Genomic DNA, 25,815 nt, shown 5'->3' with positions numbered 1-25,815 from the left:
ACTCAATCAAAGCTCTCAGTGTGACATCAACTGGCAACGGCTGCCCAAATGGTAACGCTAACCAGAGACTGGCACAGCTGCTTAATGCTGATGAGAAGGTGTTTGAGAAGGGAATAGATAAACAGATCAAAGACTTGGCCAAAAGCTGTTTGGGATACCAAAATGTTCAAAATGCACTCCCACTGGCACTGTTACACCCATGGGAGTGGCCATCTTCACCATGGCAAAGAGTACATATTGACTTTGCTGGGCCATTCATGGACTCCATGTTCCTAATTGCTGTGGATGCTCATTTGAAGAGGCCGGAGGTTATACCAATGAAGCCAACCACCTCAGCAAAGATGGTCTCCACTCTGAAGACTACCTTCACCAGAAGCAGCTTACCAGAACAAATTGTGAGTGACAACAGACCACAATACACATCAGAAGAATTCTGACTGTTTATGGGACATTTCTCTACAGCACAAGGTGAACAACTTCCTTTTTGTGTATTGGAACTCTGTTTATGTGATGACAAATCTAACACCTGCAATGCTGTTCATGAGCAAGAATCTGAGATCTCGCAGAGACCTCCTGAAGCCAGATTTAAGGAGGGAAGTGTAGAATAAACAGTTCAGCCAGTTGTCAGGTGAATCCGCATTTATCACCTTAATTGGTCTTTTGTTATGTATTTTTGATACATGTTTGTGTTACCACTTGCTCCTGTATTGCCACAAGGGACCGCTCTGTTTCTGGGAAGAGGTCTTTAACTCTGAGCCAAACACTCGATGCTTCCTTGTCGACCTAGTCTGCTCAGATCAAGGGGTTCGAAGGTCATGCTCCTCCATTGGTTAACTTTTCCTTCTGCAGTGATAATTTCTTCATTTTTCTGGATTGTGCTTATCAGAATTGGTATGGTCGCATGGAGTGCTGAATCCTGTTTTCATTGATGAAAATATATCGTCAGAAATTTTATCTAACTGCTATTTATGTTTGTTATTGCTTTTCTGCTTTCTGTCCTTGGTAGTGTTAATCTAAGAGCGTTTGAGTGTACATAGTGTTTTCTAAAATTTGTCATATCCGTTCTTATTTTTCTTTGTGAATTTTCCAGCTCTGTTTTGGACCAAGATAAGATGCCGAATGAATACGTTAATGTCAGTATAGCAAGTGTTTATGGCCTTTGTTATATTTTTACTATTGAGCTCTGTTTGGTAGATTTTCTTAAATCTTGAAGTAAATTCAGTTGAAAGTTTAATCTTTATCACATTATGATCTATTTTTGTTGCTTGTTGACATCCCAGATACAAGTTTCAGACTTATTCATCGGTTGTATAGTTCTATTATTTGAATTAACTGCTTTTGCTTTACTGATGAAGGAGTATATAATTTCAAGTAGTCCATTTCTAGGTGTGTCAAAGTATAATTAGTTTGGTTATCTCTGATTTTCTACCCCCCTATTTTCTTCCTAATCAGTAGAGAGCGGGTTTAAAGCTAGACAGAATAGTCATGGGTTTAGTGAGTCCCACTGGAAAATGCCCCAGTTAATTTTGATAATGGTGGCTGTTCTTTTTTTAGTTGTTAATAGAAGGGGTGATTATAGTATGCCCATGCTTCATCAGAATTTCACAGTATTGGATATAGTTTATATATACTAAGAGCTTCTACTAATCATGAATATGGGACAGAATTAAATCCCTTTTGGTGGTCAATATAACATGATATATTTCTGATTTTCTGTTGCAGAAATATTATTATTTCCTCTTTTTTTGTAATTACACAGTTTGTTACCTTTTGCACATTGGTGTTTGTCCACCTTGTTGGGTAGTGTTTTGTTCATTCTATAGTGCTTTTTTTGTTTTTATTGTCTATGCCTGCAAGAAAATGAATCTTAGGCTTATATATGATGACATATATGTACTTTGAAAATAAATTTACTTTGAACTTCAGTGTATTTGTATAATTTTCAATTTATTGAGACCAAATGAAAATGGTCTCTATCTCTCTTCAAATGATCAAAACAGTCAGCTGTGCCAAACAATAATGAAAAGTCCGTAAAAAGTTCAAGGTCTAGAAAGTCCAAATTAGGAAAAGCATCTTGTTTAAAATGAAGTTAGTCTCATGGTACAAAGCTGCCTTTTGATTTAGACAAGGATATTGAGCTTTCAGCCCTCATCAACATATCAGGAGCTGCATTTATCAGAGGGTGGAAATCCTTTTAAGTTTATAGATTGCTCTTAAAAGTGACAGTGTTAAAGACTATCCAAGTGGGTTTGCTGGCTTGATCATTCTGAGCATCATTCTTTTTATCCTCCTTGCAAAGTCAATGAATAATGTCTCGTATAGTTTAAATTATTCCACCAGCAGGTTCCATTCTGTCTAGTTCCATGACACGGAGTAAGGAGTGTGGGTTACTATCTTCTGTACAACAGGACAGATGTCAATTTCCAGAACTGTTCAGTTACCGTCCAAGTATCTTGACAGAGATAACAAGGAATTTCTGTTTTCAAGGAACTGTGGTTCTGTGGATTGCAATAAATCACCAAACATATCAGCTAGCAATAACATATGTTTGGTCTTGATGGGGATCAAGGGTTATGGGAAAAGGCTAGTTCATTTATTTATTACAATGTTTATTTCTTGAGATATAGGGTGGAATAGGCCCATCCGGCCTTTCGAGCAACACTGCCCAGCAAACCCCAATTTAACCCTAGCCTAATCACGGGACAATTTACAATGACCAATTAACCTACCAACTAACCTACCAATTAACCTACTAACCAGTATGTCTCTGGACTGTGGGAGGAAACTGGAGTACCCAGAGAAAACCCATACATTCCACAGGGACGATGTACAGACTCCTTACAGATGATATTGAAATTAAACTCTGAACTGCGATGCCCAGAGCTGTAATAGCATCATGTTAACCGCTACACTACTGAATGATAGACAAGGCAACAAAGTCCTGTTCTGCCTTGAGTTTTATGTTAACACGGAAACACAGAAAACCTACAGCACAATACAGGCCCTTTGGCCCCCAGAGTTGTGCCGAACATGTCCCTACCTTAGAAATTACTAGGCTTACCCATAGCCCTCTATTTTTCTAAGCTCCATGTACCTATCCAAAAGGCTTTTAAAAGACCCTATCGTATCCGCCTCCACCACCGTTGCCAGCAGCCCACTCCACGCAAACACCACTCTCTGTGTTTAAAAAAAAACTTAACCCCCTGACACCTCCTCTGTACCTACTCCCCAGCACCTTAAAGGATCCCACTGCTCCTGGACATCTCCTGTTTTCCCCTCTACCTTCTGGGAAGAGATACAGAGCATTAAGGACGAAAACAAAGAGACTCCTTAACAGCTTCTACCCACAAGCAGTGAAATGTATAACACCCCCTTCCCTTCTCCTGTCCCCCTCCTAAGACGGCGGCAGCTAAATGCATCACACCTCCAGGAATGGCAGGTGTGCAATAGTCCTACCCACCCCCCCATCCATATATTATTAATTTTGGATTGTACTCCTGAGGTTTTAGAGTTTATTTTATGTATATATTCTTTGTCATGCTGCAAAACATTGAGCTGCTAAACTGTGTTTCATTGCTCCACAACAATGACAATAAAGATATTCTTCTTCTTCTTCTTCTTAAACCTGTGTCCTCTTGTGGCAACCATTTCAGCCCTGGGAAGAAGCCTCTGACTATCCACACGATCAATGCCTCTCATCATCTTGTACACCTCTATCAGGTCACCTCTTGTCCTCCGTTACTCCAAGGAGAAAAGGCCGAGTTCACTCAACCTGTTTTCATAAGGCATGCTCCCCAATCCAGGCAACATCCTTGTAAATCTCCTCTGCACCCTTTCTATGGTTTCCACGTCCTTCCTGTAGTGAGGCAACCAGAACTGAGCACAGTACTCCAAGTACTCAAATATACATCTGAATCAATGGATTACTTGTTAATCATGCACCAGACCTTCTCTCTGGTCCAGTTTACAATGTAGTGGAGAATTACAATTGTGATAGGCATTAAATATTTGGAATTGTAATTAATTTTGTTTGAGATCAGGGTTTCCCAACCTGGGGTTTGCAGACCCCAGTTAATGGGCAAGGTCCATGGCATAAAAAAAAGGTTGAGAACTGTTGTGTCTGTGCACAAGTACATATCAATTAAATAAAAGCACGCATGGGAAAGAGAGGGAGGGAGGGAGAGAGCATTAATCTCCCCCTTTAGATTAATGCAACGTGAAATGTTCCTTTTCATAAACCCACATTCCAAATAAGCACGCTTTCACAATTAAGTCCATAACTAACTTTACAGTTGTAAAAGTTCAGTCTTTTGGGTGGCGCTGTTTCTTTCAGGATAGTGCCTCTGGACTGTGGAGTGGCATTGGGTTTGGCAGGTGACTTGTCTAAGACAATGTTGTCAATTTCTGCTGTCACATTGCTGTCAGTGGTATCATCCCTGAGAGGTAAGCCCAGTGACTGTCCATCTCGTTGGATGCAGTCAATTCAGGTGTGTTCTTCGATTGAGCATCCAGTATCTGGTCCACATAAAGTCTCCACGTCTGATCTCCAACATCCACTGTGTATATCAGTGGCTCAGTTCTTGTAGCTGTCCCACTGGGTGACCACTTGTCTTCTCAGTAATCACGCACTAGGTCTTTTAAATAAATAAAAATAATAATAAATAAGCAATAAATATAGAGAGCATGATATGAAGAGTCCTTGAAAGTGAGTCCATTGGTTGTGGGAACAGTTCTGTGTTGGGTTGAGTGAAGTTAGGTGAGGTTATCCCCGCTAGTTCAAGAGCCTGATGATTAAGGGGTAATAACTTCCTGAACCTGATAGAGTGGGTCCTGAGGCTCTTACACCTTCTTCCTGATGGCAGCAGCAAGAAGAGAGCATGGGATGCTGGGATCCTTGCTGATGGATGCTGCCTTCCTGTGACAGCACCCCATGTAGATGTGCTCAGCGGCGTGGAGGGTTTTACCCGTTGTGAACTGGGCCGTATCCACTACTTTTTGCTGGCTTTTCCATTCAAGGGCATTGGTGTTTCCATACAACACCATGATGCAACCTGTCAATATACTCTCCACCGCGTATCTATAGAAGTTTGTCAAAGTTTTAGATAATGTGCTGAATATTTTCAAGCTTCTAAGGAAGTAGAGGTACTGCCGTGCTTTCTTTGTAATGGCACTTTATGCTGGGCCCAGGACAGATCCTCTGAAATGATAACACAAAGTAATTTAAAGTTGTTGGGCCTCTCCACCTCTGATCCCCTGATAAGGACTGGTTCATGAACATCCAGATTCCTCCTGATAAAGTCAATAATCCGCTCCTCGGTCTTGCTGACATTGAGTGAGAGGTTGTTGTTGTGACACCACTCAGCCAGATTTTCAATCTCCCTCCTATAAGCTGATTCATCACCACCTTTGATACACCCAATGGCCTTAGTGTTGCTAGTGAACTTAAATCTGGCACTGGAGCCGTGCTTAGCCTCACAGTTACAAGTGTAAAGAGTTGAGCTGCGGGCTAAGCACATAGCTTTGTGGTGCACCTGTGTTAATGGTGATTGTCGAGGAGATGTTGTTGCCAGCCCGAACTGAATGGGGTTTGCAAATCGAGAATCCAGTTGCATAAGGTGTAGGAGGCCATGGTCCTGAAGCTTGATTAGTTTTGAGGGAATGATGGTATTTAATGATGAGCTGTAGCCAATAAAGAACATACTGATGTATGCATGTTTACTGTCCAGATGTTGTAGGGTTGACAATGAAATAGCATCTGCTGTTGACGTGTTGTAGGCAAATTGGAGTGGATCCAGGCAGGAGTTAATTTGTTTCATCACCAACCTGTCAAAGCACTTCATCACAGTGGGCATAAGTGCTAATGGACAATAGACATTGAGGCAGATCACCATCTTCTACACCTGCATGATTGAAGTCTGCTTGAAGCCAGTGAGTACTGTACCTCAGACTGCCGAAGTGAGAGGTTAAAGATCTCAATGAACATTCCAGCTAGTTGATCAGTATGGGTCTGTAGTACTTGTCCAGCTACTCCCTCCAGGCTGGGTGCTTCCCCTGGGTTCAGCCTCCTGAAGGATGCTCTCGTATCGGCCTCATAGACTGAAATCACAGGGTCATCGGGGGCCGTGAGAGTTTGTGAAGGTGCCTCCATGTTTTGATGGTCATAACATATGATGGAGAGGTTGAGATCTCTAGTCCAGGAACGTATATGCCCATGTTTTGAATCTTTAGTTCAGATCTTTACCAATTAACTAATTGAAAACAAGATAAACGATCCCCTAAGATCCGGGCGCCACAGTAGCATAGCGTAGTGGTTAGCATGACGCTATTACAGTGCAGGGTGTTCCGGAGTTCAGTTCCGGCGCCGCCCGTAAGGATTTTGTACATTCTCCTTGAGAACCGCGTGGATTTCCTCCGGGGGCACCGGTTTCCTCCCACAGTCCACAGGCGTGCCAGTTAGTAGGTTAATTGGATGTTGTAAATTGTCCTGTAATTAGGCTGGGGTTAAATAGGGTGGGTTGCTGGGCAGCGCGGCTTGTTGTTCCAGGAGGGCCTGTTCTGTGCTGTATCTCTAAGTAAAATAAATAATTCTGCACTACTCTCTAGCTAATTAAACTTCCAGGGCAACTCCTGCAGTCTCAGACAACCCTGTTTCTAATTTAGGGAGAGTTCGTATTCGGGTACAGTTTTTGGAACCCTCACATGACCCAGGGAGTGTTAATACTTCAGCAGTTCTCCTGCTCAGAAGAAGGTGATCAAGGGGCATCTTCATGGTCCTGCACTAATCGAGCCCCATAGGTGCCAAACTGGAGAGCTTCGACCTGCTCTCAGGTTCACCTTCACTATTTAAAAGCCGATTATAAAGCTGTATAAGACTACTGAATGGCTCTCTGGTGCAGTGCTGCCACAAGCAAGCAGCGTCCATCATTAAGAGCCTCCACCATGCAGGCCCGGCTGTCTTCTTGCTGCTGCCATCAGGAAGGAGGGACAGAAGCCTTAGGTCCCACCCCACCAGGTTCAGGAACAGTTATTACCCCTCAACCCCCAGGCTCTTGAACCAGTGTGGATAACTTCACTTGCCCCATCACTGAACTGACCACTAAACTCACTCTCAGGGACTCTACAACTCATGTTCTCCATGTTATTTATAATTTATTTATTTATCATTATTATAGAACTTGCGGGTGTGAATTGGGATGATGTTTTTGCAGGGAAATGTACTATGGACATGTGGTCGATGTTTAGAGATCTCTTGCAGGATCTTAGGGATAAATTTGTCCCGGTGAGGAAGATAAAGAATGGTAGGGTGAAGGAACCATGGGTGACAAGTGAGGTGGAAGATCTAGTCAGGTGGAAGAAGGCAGCATACATGAGGTTTAGGAAGCAAGGATCAGATGGGTCTATTGAGGAATATAGGGAAGCAAGAAAGGAGTTTAAGAAGGGGCTGAGAAGAACAAGAAGAGGGCATGAGAAGGCCTTGGCGAGTAGGGTAAAGGAAAACCCCAAGGTATTTTTCAATTATGTGAAGAAAAAAAGGATGACAGGAGTGAAGGTAGGACCGATTAGAGATAAAGGTGGGCAGATGTGCCTGGAGGCTGTGGAAGTGAGCGAGGTCCTCAATGAATACTTCTCTTCGGTATTCACTAATGAGAGGGAACTTGATGACGGTGAGGACAATATGAGTGAGGTTGATGTTCTAGAGCATGTTGATATTAAGGGAGAGGAGGTGTTGGAGTTGTTAAAATACATTAGGACAGATAAGTCCCCAGGGCCTGACGGAATATTCCCCAGGCTGCTCCATGAGGCGAGAGAAGAGATTGCTGAGCCTCTAGCTAGGATCTTTATGTCCTCGTTGTCCACGGGAATGGTACTGGAGGAATGAAGGGAGGTGAATGTTGTCCCCTTGTTCAAAAAAGGTAGTAGGGATAGTCCGGGTAATTATAGACCAGCGAGCCTTACATCTGTGGTGGGAAAGCTGTTGGAAAAGATTCTTAGAGATAGGATCTCAGGGCATTTAGAGAATCATGGTCTGATCAGGGACAGTCAGCATGGCTTTGTGAAGGGCAGATCGTGTCTAACAAGCCTGATAGAGTTCTTTGAGGAGGTGACGAGGCATATAGATGAGGGTAGTGCAGTGGATGTGATCTATATGGATTTTAGTAAGGCATTTGACAAGGTTCCACACGGTAGGCTTATTCAGAAAGTTAGAAGGCATGGGATCCAGGGAAGTTTCGCCAGGTGGATTCAGAATTGGCTTGCCTGCAGAAGGCAGAGGGTGGTGGTGGAGGGAGTACATTCAGATTGGAGGATTGTGACTTGTGGTGTCCCACAAGGATCTGTTCTGGGACCTCTACTTTTCATGATTTTTATTAACGACCTGGATGTGGGGGTAGAAGGGTGGGTTGGCAAGTTTGCAGATGACACAAAGGTTGGTGGTGTTGTAGATAGTGTAGAGGATTGTCAAAGATTGCAGAGAGACATTGATAGGATGTAGAAGTGGGCTGAGAAGTGGCAGATGGAGTTCAACCCGGAGAAGTGTGAGGTGGTACACTTTGGAAGGACAAACTCCAAGGTAGAGTACAAAGTAAATGGCAGGATACTTGGTAGTGTGGAGGAGCAGAGGGATCTGGGGGTACATGTCCACAGATCCCTGAAAGTTGCCTCACAGGTGGATAGGGTAGTTAAGAAAGCTTATGGGGTGTTAGCTTTCATAAGTCGAGGGACAGAGTTTAAGAGTCGCGATCTAATGATGCAGCTCTATAAAACTCTGGTTAGGCCACACTTGGAGTACTGTGTCCAGTTCTGGTCACCTCACTATAGGAAGGATGTGGAAGCATTGGAAAGGGTACAGAGGAGAATTACCAGGATGCTGCCTGGTTTAGAGAGTATGGATTATGATCAGAGATTAAGGGAGCTGGGGCTTTACTCTTTGGAGAGAAGGAGGATGAGAGGAGACATGATAGAGGTGTACAAGATAATAAGAGGAATAGATAGAGTGGATAGCCAGCGCCTCTTCCCCAGGGCACCACTGCTCAATACAAGAGGACATGGCTTTAAGGTAAGGGGTGGGAAGTTCAAGGGGGATATTAGAGGAAGGTTTTTTACTCAGAGAGTGGTTGGTGCGTGGAATGCACTGCCTGAGTCAGTGGTGGAGGCAGATACACTAGTGAAGTTTAAGAGACTACTAGACAGGTATATGGAAGAATTTAAGGTGAGGGCTTATATGGGAGGCAGGGTTTGAGGGTCGGCACAACATTGTGGGCCAAAGGGCCTGTACTGTGCTGTACTGTTCTATGTTCTATATGTTTTTTATTTGAATTTGCATACTTTGTCTTTTGCACATTGTTTTTTAGTCTGCCTTTGTGTGCAGTTTTTCACTGATTCCAATGTATTTATTTGCATCTACTGTGAATGCCCAGAAGAAAATGAATCTCTGAGTGGTATATGGTGACATATCTGTCCTTTGATAATAAATATACTTTGAACTTTGACCTCAGAATCTACCTCGTTACAACCTTGTACCTTATTGTCTACCTGTACTGCACTTTCCCTGTAACTGTGACACTTTAATCTGCATTCTGTTATTGCCTTTCCTCTCTACCAGCTCAATGCACAAATATCATGATGTGATCTATATGGGTAACGTGTAAAATCAAGCTCTTCACTGTAGCTCCGTACTTGTGACACTAATAAACCAATTTGCCTAGTTATTTCACAAACAGGAAAAATCTGCAGATGCTAGAAATCAAAGTAACACACACAAAATGGTGGAGGAACTCGGCAGGTCAGGCAGCATCTATGGAAGAGAGTAAGCAGTTGACGTTTCAGGCCGGGACACTTCATTAGGACTAGAAAGACCTGTCCTGCTGAGTTCCTCCAGCATTTTGTGTGTATTACCTATTTACTACTTCAATAAAATCTTCACCTCATTTCATGTGAACAGGAACGTTTTGTGCACTCTACCCCTGTGTGTGTGTGTGTGTGTGTGTGTGTGTGTGTGTGTCAAGTTTTTCAGCATCTGCAGAATCTTTTGTGTTTATGATTTGCTGCTCCATTGCATACTACTGTATTCATACAGATCAAATCATTACACAGAGCATTGAGGTGGAACAAGGAGCCCTCCAGGGAATTAAATGTTTTGTGGATAATAGTAATCATATTTTAATTTGACATTGTTAACAGTTTTTTAATTCTCTGATCATTGTGTATATTTAGTCATACTTTATTGATCCCAAGGGAAATTGGTTTTAGTTACAGTTGCACCATAAATAAATAGTAATAAAACCATAAATAATTAAATAGTAATATGTAAATTATGCCAGGAACTAAGTCCAGGACCAGCCTATTGGCTCAGGGTGTCTGACCCTCAAAGGGAGGAGTTGTAAAGTTTTGTAAGTTGTAAAGTTTGTCTGAATAAACTCTTGTAATTTTGCTTTTTAATAAAAAGGCCGTACAAGGTAAAACAATAACAATGCAGTGCAGAATATAGTGTAAAGGTTACAGAGCAGGTAGGCAAGGACTGCATTTCAGAGTTTCTGAACCCACTGCTGTCTGTATGATTTTGTGACCGTGTGGGTTTCCTCCCACATTCAAGAGACATACTGGTTGCTAGGTTAATTGGTCATTCGAAATTGTTCTGTGATTTGGCGAGGGTTAAATCGGGGATTGCTGGATAGTGCGGCTCGAAGGGCCTATTCCGTGCCGTATCTGAATAAATACATTTTTAAAGCTTCCACAGAAACAGGCCCTTTGGCCCATCTAGTCCATGCTGAATCATTTTAAACTGCCTAGTCCCACCAACCTACACCCGGACCGTAGCCCTCCATATCCCTACCATCCGTGTACTGTACCTATCCAAACTTCTCTTAAATTTTGAAGTCGAGCTCACATGCACTACTTACGCTGGTAGCTCGTTCCACACTCTCACGACCCTCTGAGTGAAGTTTCCCCTCATGTTCTCCTTAAGCTTCTCACCTTTCACCCTTCACACATGACCTCTAGTTCTAGTCTCACTCAACCTCAATAGAAAAAGCCTGCTTGCATTCACCCTATCTGTACCCCTCATAATTCTGTATGCCTCTATCAAATCCCCTCTCAATCTTCTACATTCTAAGGAATAAAGTCCTAACCTATTCAACCTTTCCCTATAACTCAGGTCCTCAAGTCACGGCAACATCCTTGTAAATTTTCTCTGTCTACTTTCAGTCTTATTGATCATCTTTCCTGTAGACAGGTGACCAAAACTGCACACAATACTCCAAATTAGGCCTCACCAAAGTCTTATACAACTTCAACATAACATTCCATCTGCTGTACTCAGTACATTGACTTATGAAGACCATTGTGCCAAAAGCTTTCTTTATGATCCTTTCTACCTGTGTCACCATTTTCAATGAATTATGAACCTGTATTTCCTGATCCCTTTGTTCCATTGCACTTCACAGTTTCCTACCATTCACTGTGTAAACCTACCCTAGCTGGTCTTACCAAAGTGCAAAACGTAGCACTTGTCTGCATTAAATTCCATCTGCTGCTTCAGCCAAATATCCCCATCCCTTTCTCATCGTATAGTGGCAGAGCCCACAAATGGACAAAAGTAATTGATTTTTCTCATTCAGTCTTAGTGTTTCAGTCTTTGGGTTTTAATTCTTATTTTCTTTGTTATTGCAGTTCAAATATCATTACTGATGCACACTAAATTTACTCTGATCTCTTGCAGGAGTACTGAACGTAAACGGTAAGAACTGAAGACAACTCGGAAACATGAGTGAGGCCTCAGTGAAGTCACACGCATGCAACTCCACCATGCAGGACCGAAACATCAGCTCCAGCTGCGGTACCCACGCCTCCCCTTGGTTTTCAACTATATTTGCCGCTGCCGGGGTCCTGTCTAACCTGATTGCATTGGCGGTGCTAGTCAGCGCTTACAGGAAGGCTCGGAGTAGGTCTCGCTCCTCCTTCTTGATTTTCCTCTGTGGCCTGGTGTTGACAGACTTCTTAGGCCTTGGTACAACAGCGTTGATCGTCGTGACTTATCATCACACTAAATTCAGCTGGGAGAAAGTTGACCCCAACAACCACCTCTGCAGATTTTTGGGATTTTCCATGGTGTTTTTTGGACTCACTCCTCTGCTGCTGGGAGCCACCATGGCTGTGGAGCGTTTCCTAGGAATCAACAAGCCGTTCCTGCGCTCTACCAACGCCTCGAAACGTCGTGCTTGGTGCACCGTCTTCCTCATTTGGCTGTTTGCCTCCAGCATCGGGCTCTTCCCTATCTGCGGCTTTGGACATTACACGCGTCAGTGGCCCAATTCCTGGTGTTTCTTCAACATGATAAACAGCACAAGTGATGCTGCATTTTCAATGGTGTTCTCTAGCGTGGGATTGTTATCTCTCATACTGTCTGTTTTCCTGAATACAATCAGCGTGGTTACACTCTTAAAAGTTTGCTTCAAGAGGCTGAGCGTTGAAAGGAGGAGAGATCACGAAGTAGAAATGATGGTCCAGCTCGTGGGTATAATGATAATTGCCACAGTGTGCTGGGCTCCATTATTGGTACGTATTAATTAATTAGGTCTCTGTTGTAAAACCGTTAATTACTGGATACATTATGACCGTAAGACATTGGAGCAGAAATAGGCCATTCGGCCTATCGAGTCTGCTCTGCTATTCCATCATGGCCGATTTATTATCCCTCTCAACCCCATTCTCCTGCCCTCTCCCTGTAACCTTTCACAACCTTACCAATCAAGGACCTATCAACCTCCATTTTAAATATAGCCAGTGACTTGGCCTTTACAATCATCTGTTCAGGTTCAAGTTTAATACCCATGAATTCAGCCAAACAAAAGAGTGTTCCCCTGGGGCCAAGGTGAGCACTCAGTGCCAATCGTCACTCACAGCACAAGGCACACACGTACAAGATAGCAAGCGCATATAAGATATCAGTAAAATGCAGTCGCACACTAAAATATAGTCCCAGACCCTGAGTCCATGAATATTGCAGACATCTGCAGTCGAACACAATGCAGCTTGTCTTGGGCTGAGCGAACACAGACGGGGGTGGGGGTGGGGGTGCGTGGCAGCACTTACTCCAGCTTGGACGCTGCACAGCACCACCCCCAGCACTGCAGTGGAGCGCACCGACTCCAGTGCCTCTCTCCGGGGCAGCTGTAAACACAGCTTGAGGCCCAGTCCTCACTACAACTGAGGCCACGCAGCTCCCCCAGCGGCCTCCCTTGCCGCCCGCCAATAAATCAGTGAATTGGGCTTGCAGCGTTTCACATTAACAATTCCTCTTCCTCTTTGTTCTAAAGGGTTGTCAGTCTGAGGCTGTGCCCTCTCGTCCTAGACTCCCCGACTGTAGGGAACATCCATGTCTACAGTATCTAGGCCTTTCAATATTCGATAGGTTTCAATGAGATTCCCTGTCCTTCTTCTGAACTCCAGCAAAAACAGGCCCAGAGCCATCCAATGCTCTGCAGATGTAACCCTTTCATTCCTGGAATCACTCCTGTGAACCTCCTCTGGATCCTGTCCAATGCCAGCACATCCCTTCTTAGACAAGGGGCCCAAAAGTGCTCACAATATTCTAACTGCGGTCTGACCAATGCCCTGTAAAGCCTTAATTGACCTTTCCAGTGCAGATTCCATTGAACTTAGAACATAAAACATGGAACAGTACAGCACAGTGCAGGCCTTTCAGCCTACAATATTGTGTTGAAGATCAACCTAACTCTTCCCTCCCACATAACCCTCCATTTTTCTTTCACCCATGTGGCTATGAGTCTCTTAAATGTCTGTAATGTAGCTGCCTCTACCACCACCCGCCACTCTCTGTATACAAACAAAATTACCTCTGACGTCCCCATATACTTTCTTCCAAACTCCTTAAAAGGATTAGCCATTTCCACTCTGGGGGGAGAAGGTACTGGCTGTCCACTCTATCTGTGCCTCTTATCATGTTATACACCTCTATCAAGTCACCTCTCATACTCCTTCACTCCAAAGAGAAAAGCCTTAGCTCACTCTGCCTATCCTAATAAAACATGTTCTCTAACCCAGGCAGCAGTTTGGTAAGTCTCCTCTGCACCCTCTCTAAAACCTCCACATCCTTCCTATAATGAGGCAAGCACAACTGAGTACAATACTCCAATTAGCAAATATTCTTGGAGATTTATTTAGAGATACAGCACAGAAACAGGCCGTTCTGGCCCAAAGGGGTTGTGCCACCTAGTTACACCTGTGCAGCCAATTTACCCACTGACCCATATGTCTTTGGACTGTGGGAGGAAACCAGAGCATCTGGGGAGAAACCCAGGGGGTCACAGGGAGAATGTACAGATCTGTTACAGACAGCAGCAGAATCTGGTACTCCAGAGAACCTGGCACTCCAAAGTGTTACACTAATCGCTACATTGCTGTGTCGCTCCCTGTGTTTGCAGACTGGAAGCAAAAAGGCTGTGGAAAGGGGGATGTTGGTGCATGATAGGGTGCAGGACAAAGATGTCAAAGTAAGAATTACTGAAGTGTTTGAGTGAATAGAATCCTTCAGTACTCATCACTTCTGTCTCTCCCTGAAATGTAAATCAGGTACTTCACAGATACTGCCCGACATATTGGGTGCTTCCAATATTTTCTATTTTATTTCAGATTGCCTAAATTTGCAATCTTTAATGCTGCAAACGTTAAAGGGAGAATACTTGTCAGCAAGATAGCATCACAGTTAGCGCAACACTTTACTGCACGGGCTGTAGGTTCGATTCCCGCCTGTCTCTGTAAGGACTTTGTATGTCTCCCCTTGACCATGTGGGTTTCCTCTCAGTGCTTCCATTTCCTCCCACAATCCATACAGATGTGCAGTTAGGGTTAGTGAATTGTGGACCTGTAATTTGGTGCTAGAAACACAGTGACCAGCACAATCCTCACTGATCTGATCTGAGACAAACAACGCATGTCACTGCATGTTTTGAATTACATGTGACAAAGCTAATCTCTTTATCTCTCTGGCTTTGAAAAAAAAATATTGGCCATTATCCTAACCTGGTGCGTATAAACCAGCTTCAATTTCCCCTGCACTATAAGAGTTACTCCTTCAGGAGTTTAACACCATAAGACATAGGAACAGTATCTGACCATTTGGCCAAAACAGTCTGCTCTGCAATTCCATCATGGCTGTGTTATTATCATTTTTAACCCTATTCTCCTGCCTTCTCCCCGTAACCTTTAATGCCCTGTCTAATGAAGAACCTATCAGCCTCTGCTTTAAATAGACTTGGTGTCTGCAGCCAGCTATGGCAATGAATTCCACAGATTCGCACCCTCTGGCTGAAGAAATTCCTCCTCGTCTCTGTTCTAAATGGACATCCCTCTATTCTGAGGTTGTGGCCCTGATTCTAAACTCACTCACTATAGGAAACATCCTCTCTACATCCACTCTGTGAAGACCTTTCAATATTTGATGGACTTCAGTGAGAATTCCCCCCTCATATTTCTAAACTACAGCAAGTACAGCCCCCAAGCCATCAAATGCTCCTCATACATTAATCCCTTCATTCCAAAATCATTCTCATGAACCTCCTCTGGACCCTCTCCAATGCCAGCACATCTTTTCTTAGATAAGGCGCCCAGAACTCTGCACAGCATTCCACGTGCGGACTGACACATGCCTTTTAAAGCTTCAGTATCACATCCCATTCTTATGTTATAGACCTCTTGAAATGAATGCTAAATTGCATTTGCCTTCCTTGCCACTGACAAAACTTGCAAGTTAACCTTTAGCGAATCCTGCACGAGGATTCCAAAGTCCGTCTGCAACTTTGATTTTTGAAGTTTCTCCCCATTTAGGAAATAGTCTATGCTTTTATTTCTTCTATCAAAGTGCTTGACCATACACTTCCCTACACTATATTCCACCTGCCACTTCTTTCCCCATTCTCCCAGTCTGTCCAAGTCCTCCTGCAGGTTCCCTGCTTTCTCGACACTACCTGCCACTCCATCTATCCTTGTATCATCTGAAAATCTGGCCAAAATGCCATCAATTCCATTCTCCAAATCGTTGACATATAACGTGGAAAGAAGTGGTCCCAACACAGGCCCCTGTGGAACACCATCAGTCACTGGCAGCCTACCAGAATAGGCCCCTTTTATTCCGACTTGGCCTCCTGCCCATTAGCCAATCTTCCATCCATTTTAGCACTTTTCCTTTTATACCCTGAGCCCTTGAGAAGCAGCCTCATGGGCAGCACTTTGTTAAAGGCCTTTTGAAATTCCAAGTAAGTAACATCTGCTGACTCTCCTTTCTCTGTACTGCCTCAAAGAATTCCAACAGATTGGTCAGGCAAAATTTTCCCCTTCAGGAAACTGAGCTGAATTTGGCCTACTTTATGAGGCTCCTCAAATACCCTGCAACTACATCCTTGATAATGGACTCTTAACATCTTCCCAACCACTGAAGTCAGGCTAACTGGCCCATAATTTCCTTTCTTTTGCCTCCCTCCCTTTTTAACGAGTGGAGTGACATTGCAATTTTCCATCCTTCAGAACCATGCCAGAATTAATTGATCCTTGAAAGATGATTTTAATGCCTCCACAATCTCATCAGCCACCTTTTTCAGTACCCTGCAGTGTACCTATCTGGTCCAGATGATTTATCTACCTTCAGACTTTGCAACTTCCCAAGCACCTTCTCTTTAGTAGTAGCGACTGCGGCCCCTTGACACGCTTGAATTTCTGGCATACTGCTCATATCTTCCTCAGCGCAGACTGATGCAAAACCTTAAGTTTGTCTGCCATTTCTTTGTCCCCCATTACTACCTCTCCAGTGTCATTTTCCAGTGATCTAATATTCTCTTTTGCTTCTGTTTTACTCTTTATATATCTGATAAAATGTGGTATATTCTGATATTGGTTAGCTTACTTTGTATTCATCTCTTCCCTCCAAATAATTTTTTTTTTAGTTGCCTTCTGTTGTATTTTAAAAGCTTCCCAATCCTCTAACTTTCCACTAATTTTTCCTATATTATGTCAGAATCAGAATCAGGTTTAATATCACCGGCATGTATCGTGAAATCTGTTGTCTTTGCGGCAGCAGTACAATGCAATACATAATAAAAGAACTGTAACTTACAGTGAGGTAGTGTTCATGGGTTCAATGTCCATTCAGGAATCTGATGGCAGAGGGGAAGAGTCATTCCTGAATCGTTGAGTGTATGTCTTCAGGCTGCTGTACCTCCTTCTTTTCCTGATGGCAGCAATGAGAAGAGGGCATGTCCTTGGTAATGGGGTCCTTAATGATGGATGCTGCCTTTTTGAGGCATTGTTCCTTGAAGATAGAAACATAGAAAACCTACAGCGCAATACAGGCCCTTTGGCCCACAAAACTGTGCTGAGCATGTCCTTACCTTAGAAATTACCTAGGCTTACCCATAGCTCTCTATTTTTCTAAGCTCCATGTACCTATCCAGGAGCCTCTTAAAAGACCCTATTGTTTCTGCCTCCACCACCGTCGCTGGCAGCCCATTCCACGCACTCACCACTCTCTGCGTGTAAAAAAAAAACCTACCCCTGACCCCTGACATCTCCTCTGTATCTACTTCCAAGCACCTTAAAACTGTGCCCTCTTGTGGTAGCCATTTCAGCCCTGGGAAAAAGCCTCTGACTATCCACGCAATCAATACCTCAAGATGTCCTGGATACTACAGAGGCTAGTGCCCATGATGGAGCTGACTACGTTTACAACTCTCTGCATCTTATTTTGATCCTATTAGTAACCACCCCTCCAGTGATGCAGTCAGTCAGAATGCTCTGCACGGTAAATCTGTAGAAATTTGCGAGTGTCTTTGGTGACATACCAAATCTCCTGAAACTCCGAATGAAATATAGTTGCTGTCTTACCTTCTTTGTAGCTGTATCAATATGTTGGGCTCAGGTTCAATCCGCAGAAATATTGACACCCAGAAACTTGTAATTGTTCACCTTTTCCACTTCATCCATTGAAGTGCCACACAATAATATTGTCAGCTTGGTTGAACAGTAAAAAAAAAGTGGCCCAGAAATTCACACCATTATACATACCAAAGGCATATGGCTTGGGTTAGTAAGTTATAGGGATGCTTTGTTGATGCCAGAAGTGTGGCGACTCTGGCAAGTTGCCCAGCACAATCCTCGTTGATTTAATTTGACACAAACAACACATTTCACTGTATGTTTTGATGTTTCGACACATCTGTGCAGGCTGATGGAAAGTCAACGTTTCAGGTTGAGAACCTGCAATAGAGGAGGGATTATTGTAAGGAGTTTGTATGTTCTCCCAGTGACCATGTGGGTTTCCTCTGGGCACTGTGGTTTCCTCCCAAACTCCAAAGACGTATAGGTTGGTAGGCTAATTGGTTACTTGGGCTCATTGGATGGGAGGGGCCCACTGCTGTGCTTTATCTCACCTTCCAACAACCCAAACAGTCCAACCAGCTGAAGCAGTTGAGTTGCTCACCTACGACTGGAATTTGTTAAATATTATCAAATGTACTGAGATACAGTGAAAATATTGTCATGCACACTGTTCAAGACAATGGATGAAGTCTTGGGCGATCTCTAATTTTCATCAAAAATTCTGCTAATTTTGGTTGTTGTTGACCTCGAGCAAAAAGAACCGACGCTGAAACTCTGCTAAATAACAAAACAACTGCGAATTGGTTTCAAAACCAATTCACAGCTCATTCAGCTGTGTACTTGGAAGGTTCAGGTAGCTCTTGATAATTTTCCCTGATAATGAAGTACTGTGACCAGAAGCTCTGACTGAGCTGGACCATTAATGTTGTCTGTAATCACTTCTAAATTGCTTTTTATAAATGCTTGCACTGTTTATTTTGGTGAGACTATTTTCATTTGTTTGGAAGAGATATTGCCAATGAGATGTTAAACTGAAGCCTCATCTGATGAAATAATAGATATATTGTTTTCCACAAACATTAAAGCAAAAGACAATAGAATTCAGAAAGGTCTGATCACCACACGGTGCATTGAGGTAGAACAAGGTAAAAAAAAACAATGCAGCATAAAGTAACAGCTACAGAGAAAGTACAATGCAGGTAAGCAATAATGTGCAAGATCATAACGAGGTAGATTGTGAGGTCAAGTGTGTATCTGATCTTATTAAGAATGATTTAATACCCTTAAATCACCTGTTATGGAGGGGCAGGCTACTACACAATATTGAAATAAGCTGCAGAGAGTTATAAACTTAGTCATCTCCATCATGGGCACTAGCCTCTGTAGTATCCAGGACATCCTCAAGGACCAATGCTTCAGAAAGGTGACATCCATTACTAAGGACCCTCATCACCCAAGTCATGCCTTTTTCTCATTGCTACCATCAGGAAGGAAGTTCAGAAGCCTAAAGGCAAACAGGCCACCCCTCTAAGCTTAGTCACCGGAGAAGAATGGCACTTGTAAGAGAGGCTACTGTGACACCAATAGTCACTCTGAGTGAGCTGCAACTGTAGATGAAGTTCAAGCCTCCACAGTTTCTAAGGCCTTTCACAAAAAGGGTATTTATAGACAAGTGACAAGGAAGAAGCCCTGGCTAAAAAAACAGCAGCATATCCTTGCCCATAAAGACTTTGCAAAGCATAGCTTAGAAGATACTATAAAGATGTGGAAGAAGGTCTTGTGGGGATTTGAGACTAAAGTGGAACTTTTTGGCCTCAACACTAAGGGGTACGTGTGGTGTAAATCTAATACAATGCAACAGTCAGGCAACACCATCCCCACTTTAAAGTATGGTGGGGGCAGCATCATGCTATGGGGATGCTTTTCAGCAGCAGGGACTGGAAATCTGGTCAAGATTAATGGGAGGATGAATGCTGCTAAATACTGAGAGATCCTGGATAAAAACCTGCTAGCCTCTGTAAGAAAGCTTAAACTGGGGAGAAAGTTAATCTTTCAATAGGAGAACAACCCAAAGCACATTGCCAGAGCAACCATGAAGTGGCTTCAAATGAAGAAAATTAATGTCCTTAAGTGGCCCAGTCAAGAGTCCTGACCTTAACCCGATCAGACATTTCTGGCAAGACTTTAATCTGCTCTCCCCGCTGCAGCCCAAGGTAAACTGGCAAAGCCTGAGCAATTCTGCAAGGAGGAATGGGCAAATCTTGCTCCATCATGTTGTGGAAAGCTAATAGAGACATATCTAGAAAGACCACTGCTGTAATAGCTGAAAAAGGTGGTTTATCAAAGTACTGAGTACAGGGGAATGAGTACTTCTGTACTGCTGATCTTTCAGGTTTTGAATTTTTAGCTTTTCATTCTTGACAATTTTCCTTGCTTTTTGGGGTCTACTGTGTGGAACAAAAGGAGCATATGTTTCACAAATAAAAGTTCTCAGTTAAATTGATCAAAATTCCTCATTGTAATACTCACTTATGTGAACAAAGGGTTGGAAGCTGAATTTACAAGGCACTGTGGAGTGAAAGGGGAAATGTTTCCATAAGATATAGGAGCTAAAGTAGGCCATTTGGCCCATCAAGCCTGTTCTGCTATTCCATCATAGCTGATTTATTATCCCTCTCAACCCCATTCTCCTGCCTTCTCTCTATAACCTTTGACACCCTGACTAACCAAAAACCCATCAACCTCCATTTTAAATATATCTATTGACTTGGCCTCCACAGCCATCTCTGGCGATGAATGCCTCAGATTCATCTCCCTCTGGCTAAAGAAATTCCTCCTCCTCTCTGTTCTAAAGTGACGTCCTTCTATTTTGAGACTGCCCCCTCTGGTCCTAGACTTAGTCAAGGCGATGTGTGGGCAAGTATTTTTACACAGACAGTAGTGGGTGCCGTTTGGGTTATGGTGGAAGCCAATACGATAATGGCACTTAGGAGACTGTTAGACTGATCCATGAATATGAATATGGTCACATGACTGTTAGATGGACTCATGAATATGGATATGGTCACATGACTGTCAGATGGGCATGTGAATGGAGGGGTGGCTAACAAGTGAAGACCGGAGATTTAGTTTAATTTAACACCATGTTTTGGGCGGATACAGTGGACTGAGAGACCCCTTTCTGTGCTGTTCTGTTCCATGTTGCATGTAAAAATAAAGGCTAGAAAATCTATCGCACATGAGCAAGGTTGCACAGTAGCGTAGCGGTTAGCCTTGTAAACGCTGCCTGGGCAGGGCGAAAAGTATTATCAAGGATGCATCTCACCCTAACCATGGACTTTTTACTCTCCTCCCATCCGGTAGGCGCTACAGGAGCCTCCGCTCCCACACCAGCAGGCACAGGAAGAGTTTCTTTCCTGAGGCTGTGACCCTGCTGAACCTCACATCACAGCGCTAAGCAGTATTGCACCCATATTGTACTGTCTCAGTACTTTTATATTTGTGTGCTGTAGCACTTTTTATTCACAGTCATTTTGTAAATGACACTATTCTTTGCATTTCTGGTTAGATGCTAACTGTATTTCATTGGCTTTGTATCTGTACTCGGCTCCATGACAGTAAAGTTGAACCTAATCTAATCTTAGAGTGGCAGCTATAAGTTCGGGCTTCGATTCCCTCTTTTGTCTGTCAGGAGTTTGTACATTCCCCTGCAACCATATGGGTTTCCTCTGGGCACCCTGGTTTCCTTGCTCATTCCAAAGATACACAGGTCAGTGTCAGTAAGTCATGGGCATGCTGTGTTGATGCCAGAAGCATGTGACACTTGTGGGCTGCCCCCACCACCACATCTCTGACTGTGTTGGTTGTTAGCGCAAAGCAAAGCATTTCACCTAATGTTTCTGTGCTTTGATTCACAGTACATGTGGCAAATGAGGTCTTTAGATTTACATACTACAGCTCTGAAAGAGGCCCTTCAGCCCATCAATTCAATGCTGGAATGATTCCCAGCTTTCCAAGTGAACAGAATGAGTCAAACTCTGCTCAATTCAGCCCACTGACTGAGCTCATTGCAATCCTGACTCCCATGCTTACTAGCCTCTTTATTCCATTGGCCCAGACACGATGGGCTGAATGACCTCCTTCTCATTGATAATTGTATTCTCGATTCTGTGTCTGTTTGAAATAATACCTGCTGTCTGTTGATTCCCGCAGATGCTTATCTTCAAAAAGACCCTGATGGATTTGCCAGATAACGAACAACTGAAAAAAACCCTCATCACTTGCGTCCGAATTGCCACATGGAACCAGATCCTCGATCCTTGGGTTTACATATTGTTCCGAAGATCAGTTTTGAGAAAGTTCAACTCAAGTTTACGGTCCAGACCTTCGATATCGTCATTGTACCCCTCTATAAATGCATCGTACAGCAGAAGATTTACACAGGGCTCAGTAATGACCTCCTAATTAACAGTTCAGACTGAATTCCACTGACTTTGACCAAACTAGACTTAGTTGTAAATAATGTATTTTATGTTATATTAAAGCTTGCTTCTTTGTAGTATATGTAATATTGGTTGTAAACAATAATTGTTTCTTTAAGACCATCATTTCTCTAAGAACTGTGTTATGTGACCAACTGCTCGGAGGGTTACAGCATTGTACGTTTGTATATAAAACATAGAAGAGTATAGCATAGGAACAGGCCCTTCAGCCCACAATGTTGTACCAAATTAAAAACACCCAAAAACTAATCCCTTGTACCTACATAATGTCCATATCCGTCCATCATCCTTACATCCATCTTCCTACCTAAACATCTCTTAAAAGCATTCCAGGCATCCACTACTCTCCGAGTAAAAAACTTACCCCTCACATCCCCTTTCAACTTAGCCCCTCTCACCTTCAATGCATGCCTCTGATATTAGACAGGAGATGGTACGTTCTCCCCTTGCCTGCATGATTCTCCGGGTTCTCTGGTTTCCTCCCACAGTCCAAAGATGTACCGGTTGGTAGGTTAGTTGGTCATTGTAAATTGTCCCGTCATTAGGCCAGGGTTAAGTCGGGCGTTACTGGGCATTGTGCCTCGAAGGGCCGGAAGGACCTGCTCCACACTGTATGTTAATAAATAAATAATCTCTGACCACTCTGTCTGTGCCTCACATAATCTTATAAACCTCTATCAGATTACCCCTCAGCCGCCAGCACTCCTGAGAAAACAAGCAAGTTTATTCAGCCTGTCGTGATAGTGCATGCTGATATGGAGTGCCTTTGAGGCAGTTGGGCTCTTGGTAAACAAAACATAGCTTATTTTGACCACCTTGTGTCGTAAATGTACACCACGGTGGACAAATACATTAACCATGTATGTTTTATCAACCATTGTTAAAGCATGGAGTGACCTGGTGTCCTGCATAAAAACACAGAGGCTTTTGACTGTAGAATTGATATTGAATACATTAAAAGTGCTGTATTTAAATTCAGTTAACATTGGGTTAATTTTACGCAAAGGAAACATGAAAGGCAAATATGAACAGTGATAGCAACACTCACAAAATGCTGGAGGAACTCAGCGGGCCAGGCAGCATCAATGGAAAAGAGTAAACAGTTGACATTTCGGGTCAAGACCTTTAATCAGGACTATCAGCATCTACAGATTTTCTCATGCTTGTGATGAACAGTGAAAGCTCATTAAAAATATTGGATAGCATGACTTTGGTTTTGCAGCACATCAAAGTAATTAGAAGAAGAAAAATTGCCATTAAAGCAAATACTTTGTCAAGAGGAACACATACCAAAAGCTGGAGGAACTCAGCATCTATCGAAATGTCAACATTTCAGGACAGGACCTTTCAACAGCACTGGAAAGAAAGGAAGAAGATGCCAGAATAGGAAGGTGAGGGAAGGAGAAGGAAGACAAGCTAGAAGGTGATAGGTGCAGCCAGTAGAGGGGAGATGAAGTAAGAAGCTGGAAGGTGATAGGTAGAAAAGGATGAAGGGCTGAAGAAGAAGGAATCTGATAGGAGAGGAGAGTGGACCATGGGAGAAAGGGAAGGAAGAGGGGCACCAAGGGAGAAGAGGTAAGAGGCCGGAGTGGGGAATAGAAGAAGAGAGAAGGGGGAGGGGGAATTACCAGAAGTTCAAGGAAACAATGTTCATACCATCAGGTTGGAGGCTACAAAAAACTGAGGTGCAAAGGGACTTAGGAATTCTTGTGCAGGATTCCCTAAAGATTAATTTGCAGGTTGAGTCTGTGGTAAGAAAGGCAAATGTGATGTTAACATTAATTTCAAGGGGAATAGAATATAAAAGCAAGGATGTAATGTTGAGTCTTTATAAAGCACTGGTGAGGCCTCACCTGGAGTACCGTGAGCAATTTTGGGCCCCTTATCTTAGAAAGGTTGGGCTGACACTGGAGAGGCTTCAAAGGAGGTTCACGAAAATGATTCTGGGATTGAATGGCTTGTCATATGAAGAGTGTTTGATGGGCTGGGCCTGTATTCACTGGAATTCGGAAGAATGAGGGGTGACCTCATTGAAACCTATGGAATGGTGAAAGGCCTTGATAGAGTGGATGGAGAGAGGATATTTACGATGGTGGGAGAGTCTAAGACCAGAGGACACAGTCTCAGAATAAAGTAGCATCTTTTTAGAATGGAGATGGGAAGGAATTTCTTTTGCCAGTGAGTGGTAAATCTGTGGAATTCTTTGCCACGAGCAACTGTGGAGGCCAAGTTTATATATTTAAGGCAAAGGTTGATAGATTTTTGATTGGTCAGGGCATGAGGGGATACAGGGAGAAGGCAGGAGATTGGGGCTGAGAGGAAAATTGGATCAGTCATGATGAAATGGTGAGGCAGACTCGATGGGCCAAATGGCCAAATTCTGCTCCTTTATCTTATGGTCTTTGTCAAAAAAAAATTGGCAAATAAAAGTGAATTCAGAACATGAAAACATTTGTTGCTGCAACTATATTTATGGAAATAAGCCAAAAATGATGTGGAAGTTCCAAGATTCATGTATTGATGATGTGTTTGGCTCTCCCTCAAGCTTTTAGACTGCATTAAATTTGGATACTTTACTCAGTACTATTCATGGTCATATTTCAAAATCACTTAGTTTTCCATTTGAGTGTAACTATTGCCAGACCAAAAGTACTCTTTCTGCTCCCAGTGTCTCTGGAGTTGATTTTAACTAGCCAAACTCAGATTGACGTGGTGCATATGATTCCAGTGTGGCTTCTTTAATCTTGCTGTGCCTTTTTGTGCTGGTTTCGAGCTTGTGCCACTTGGATATGGGGCCAGAATCAAATCAAATCAAATCAATTTCAAGTTTAATTATCATTCAACCATACATGAATACAGCTGAATGAAACAGCATCTCTCCGGGGCCAAAGTGTAAACAGACCATATTTAAAATAGCAAGAAAATTAACATAGTGACGTAAAAAAACACATATACGGCTCACGACCCTGAGCAACGTGTCCCACAGATTGATGGTACTGTTCCTGGTAGTGCGTGGTCACTGCCACCTAACCTGTCATTCCCTCGATCAAACACTCGAGGGCAGCACCAATGAGAGAGGCCAGCCTCCAACAGAGCTAATATAGCTTCAATTAGTCCCTTGGCTTCAAGAAAAGAGGGCATCTACGTGCTCTATAGGAATTGCCAGCCAGCCTCGCTACGTATCCCTCACTCCAGAGTAATACACAGAAAGTACTGGAGGAAATCAGCTGGTCAGGCAGCAGCTCTGGAGGGGAATAAACTGTCAATATTTCAGGCCAAAAACCTTCCTCGGGACTGGAATGGAATGGGACAGAAGCCAGTATAAGAAGGGGCAGAGGAGGGTAGATGGGTGGGTGAGGGGAGATGAAGTGAGAAGCTGGGAGGTGATAGGTGGAAAAGGTAAAGGGCTGAAGGAGAAGGAAGCTGA

At 43.2% G+C, this 25,815-nt stretch overlaps 1 protein-coding gene across 5 annotated transcripts in view; it reads left to right on the top strand.

The window, feature by feature from the left end:
• Nucleotides 1-24,933, top strand: part of tbxa2r (thromboxane A2 receptor) — a 52,866-nt gene extending 27,933 nt beyond the window's left edge. For 4 of the 5 annotated variants that reach the window (XM_063032698.1, XM_063032701.1, XM_063032700.1 and 1 more), the window contains 2 exons: nt 11,717-12,552; nt 22,099-24,933. In XM_063032698.1, the coding sequence (XP_062888768.1) occupies nt 11,761-12,552; nt 22,099-22,350 (1,044 nt within the window). In that variant the 5' untranslated portion in view covers nt 11,717-11,760 and the 3' untranslated portion in view covers nt 22,351-24,933. The remainder of the gene's footprint in view (nt 1-11,716; nt 12,553-22,098) is intronic. The other variant, XM_063032697.1, reaches the window with a different exon arrangement.
• Nucleotides 24,934-25,815: the final 882 nt, after the last annotated feature.

This window comes from Mobula hypostoma, chromosome 24 (genome assembly GCF_963921235.1).
Source record: "Mobula hypostoma chromosome 24, sMobHyp1.1, whole genome shotgun sequence".
NCBI classification, from domain to species: Eukaryota; Metazoa; Chordata; class Chondrichthyes; order Myliobatiformes; family Myliobatidae; genus Mobula; species Mobula hypostoma.
This window is presented reverse-complemented; position numbering and strand designations above follow the sequence as displayed.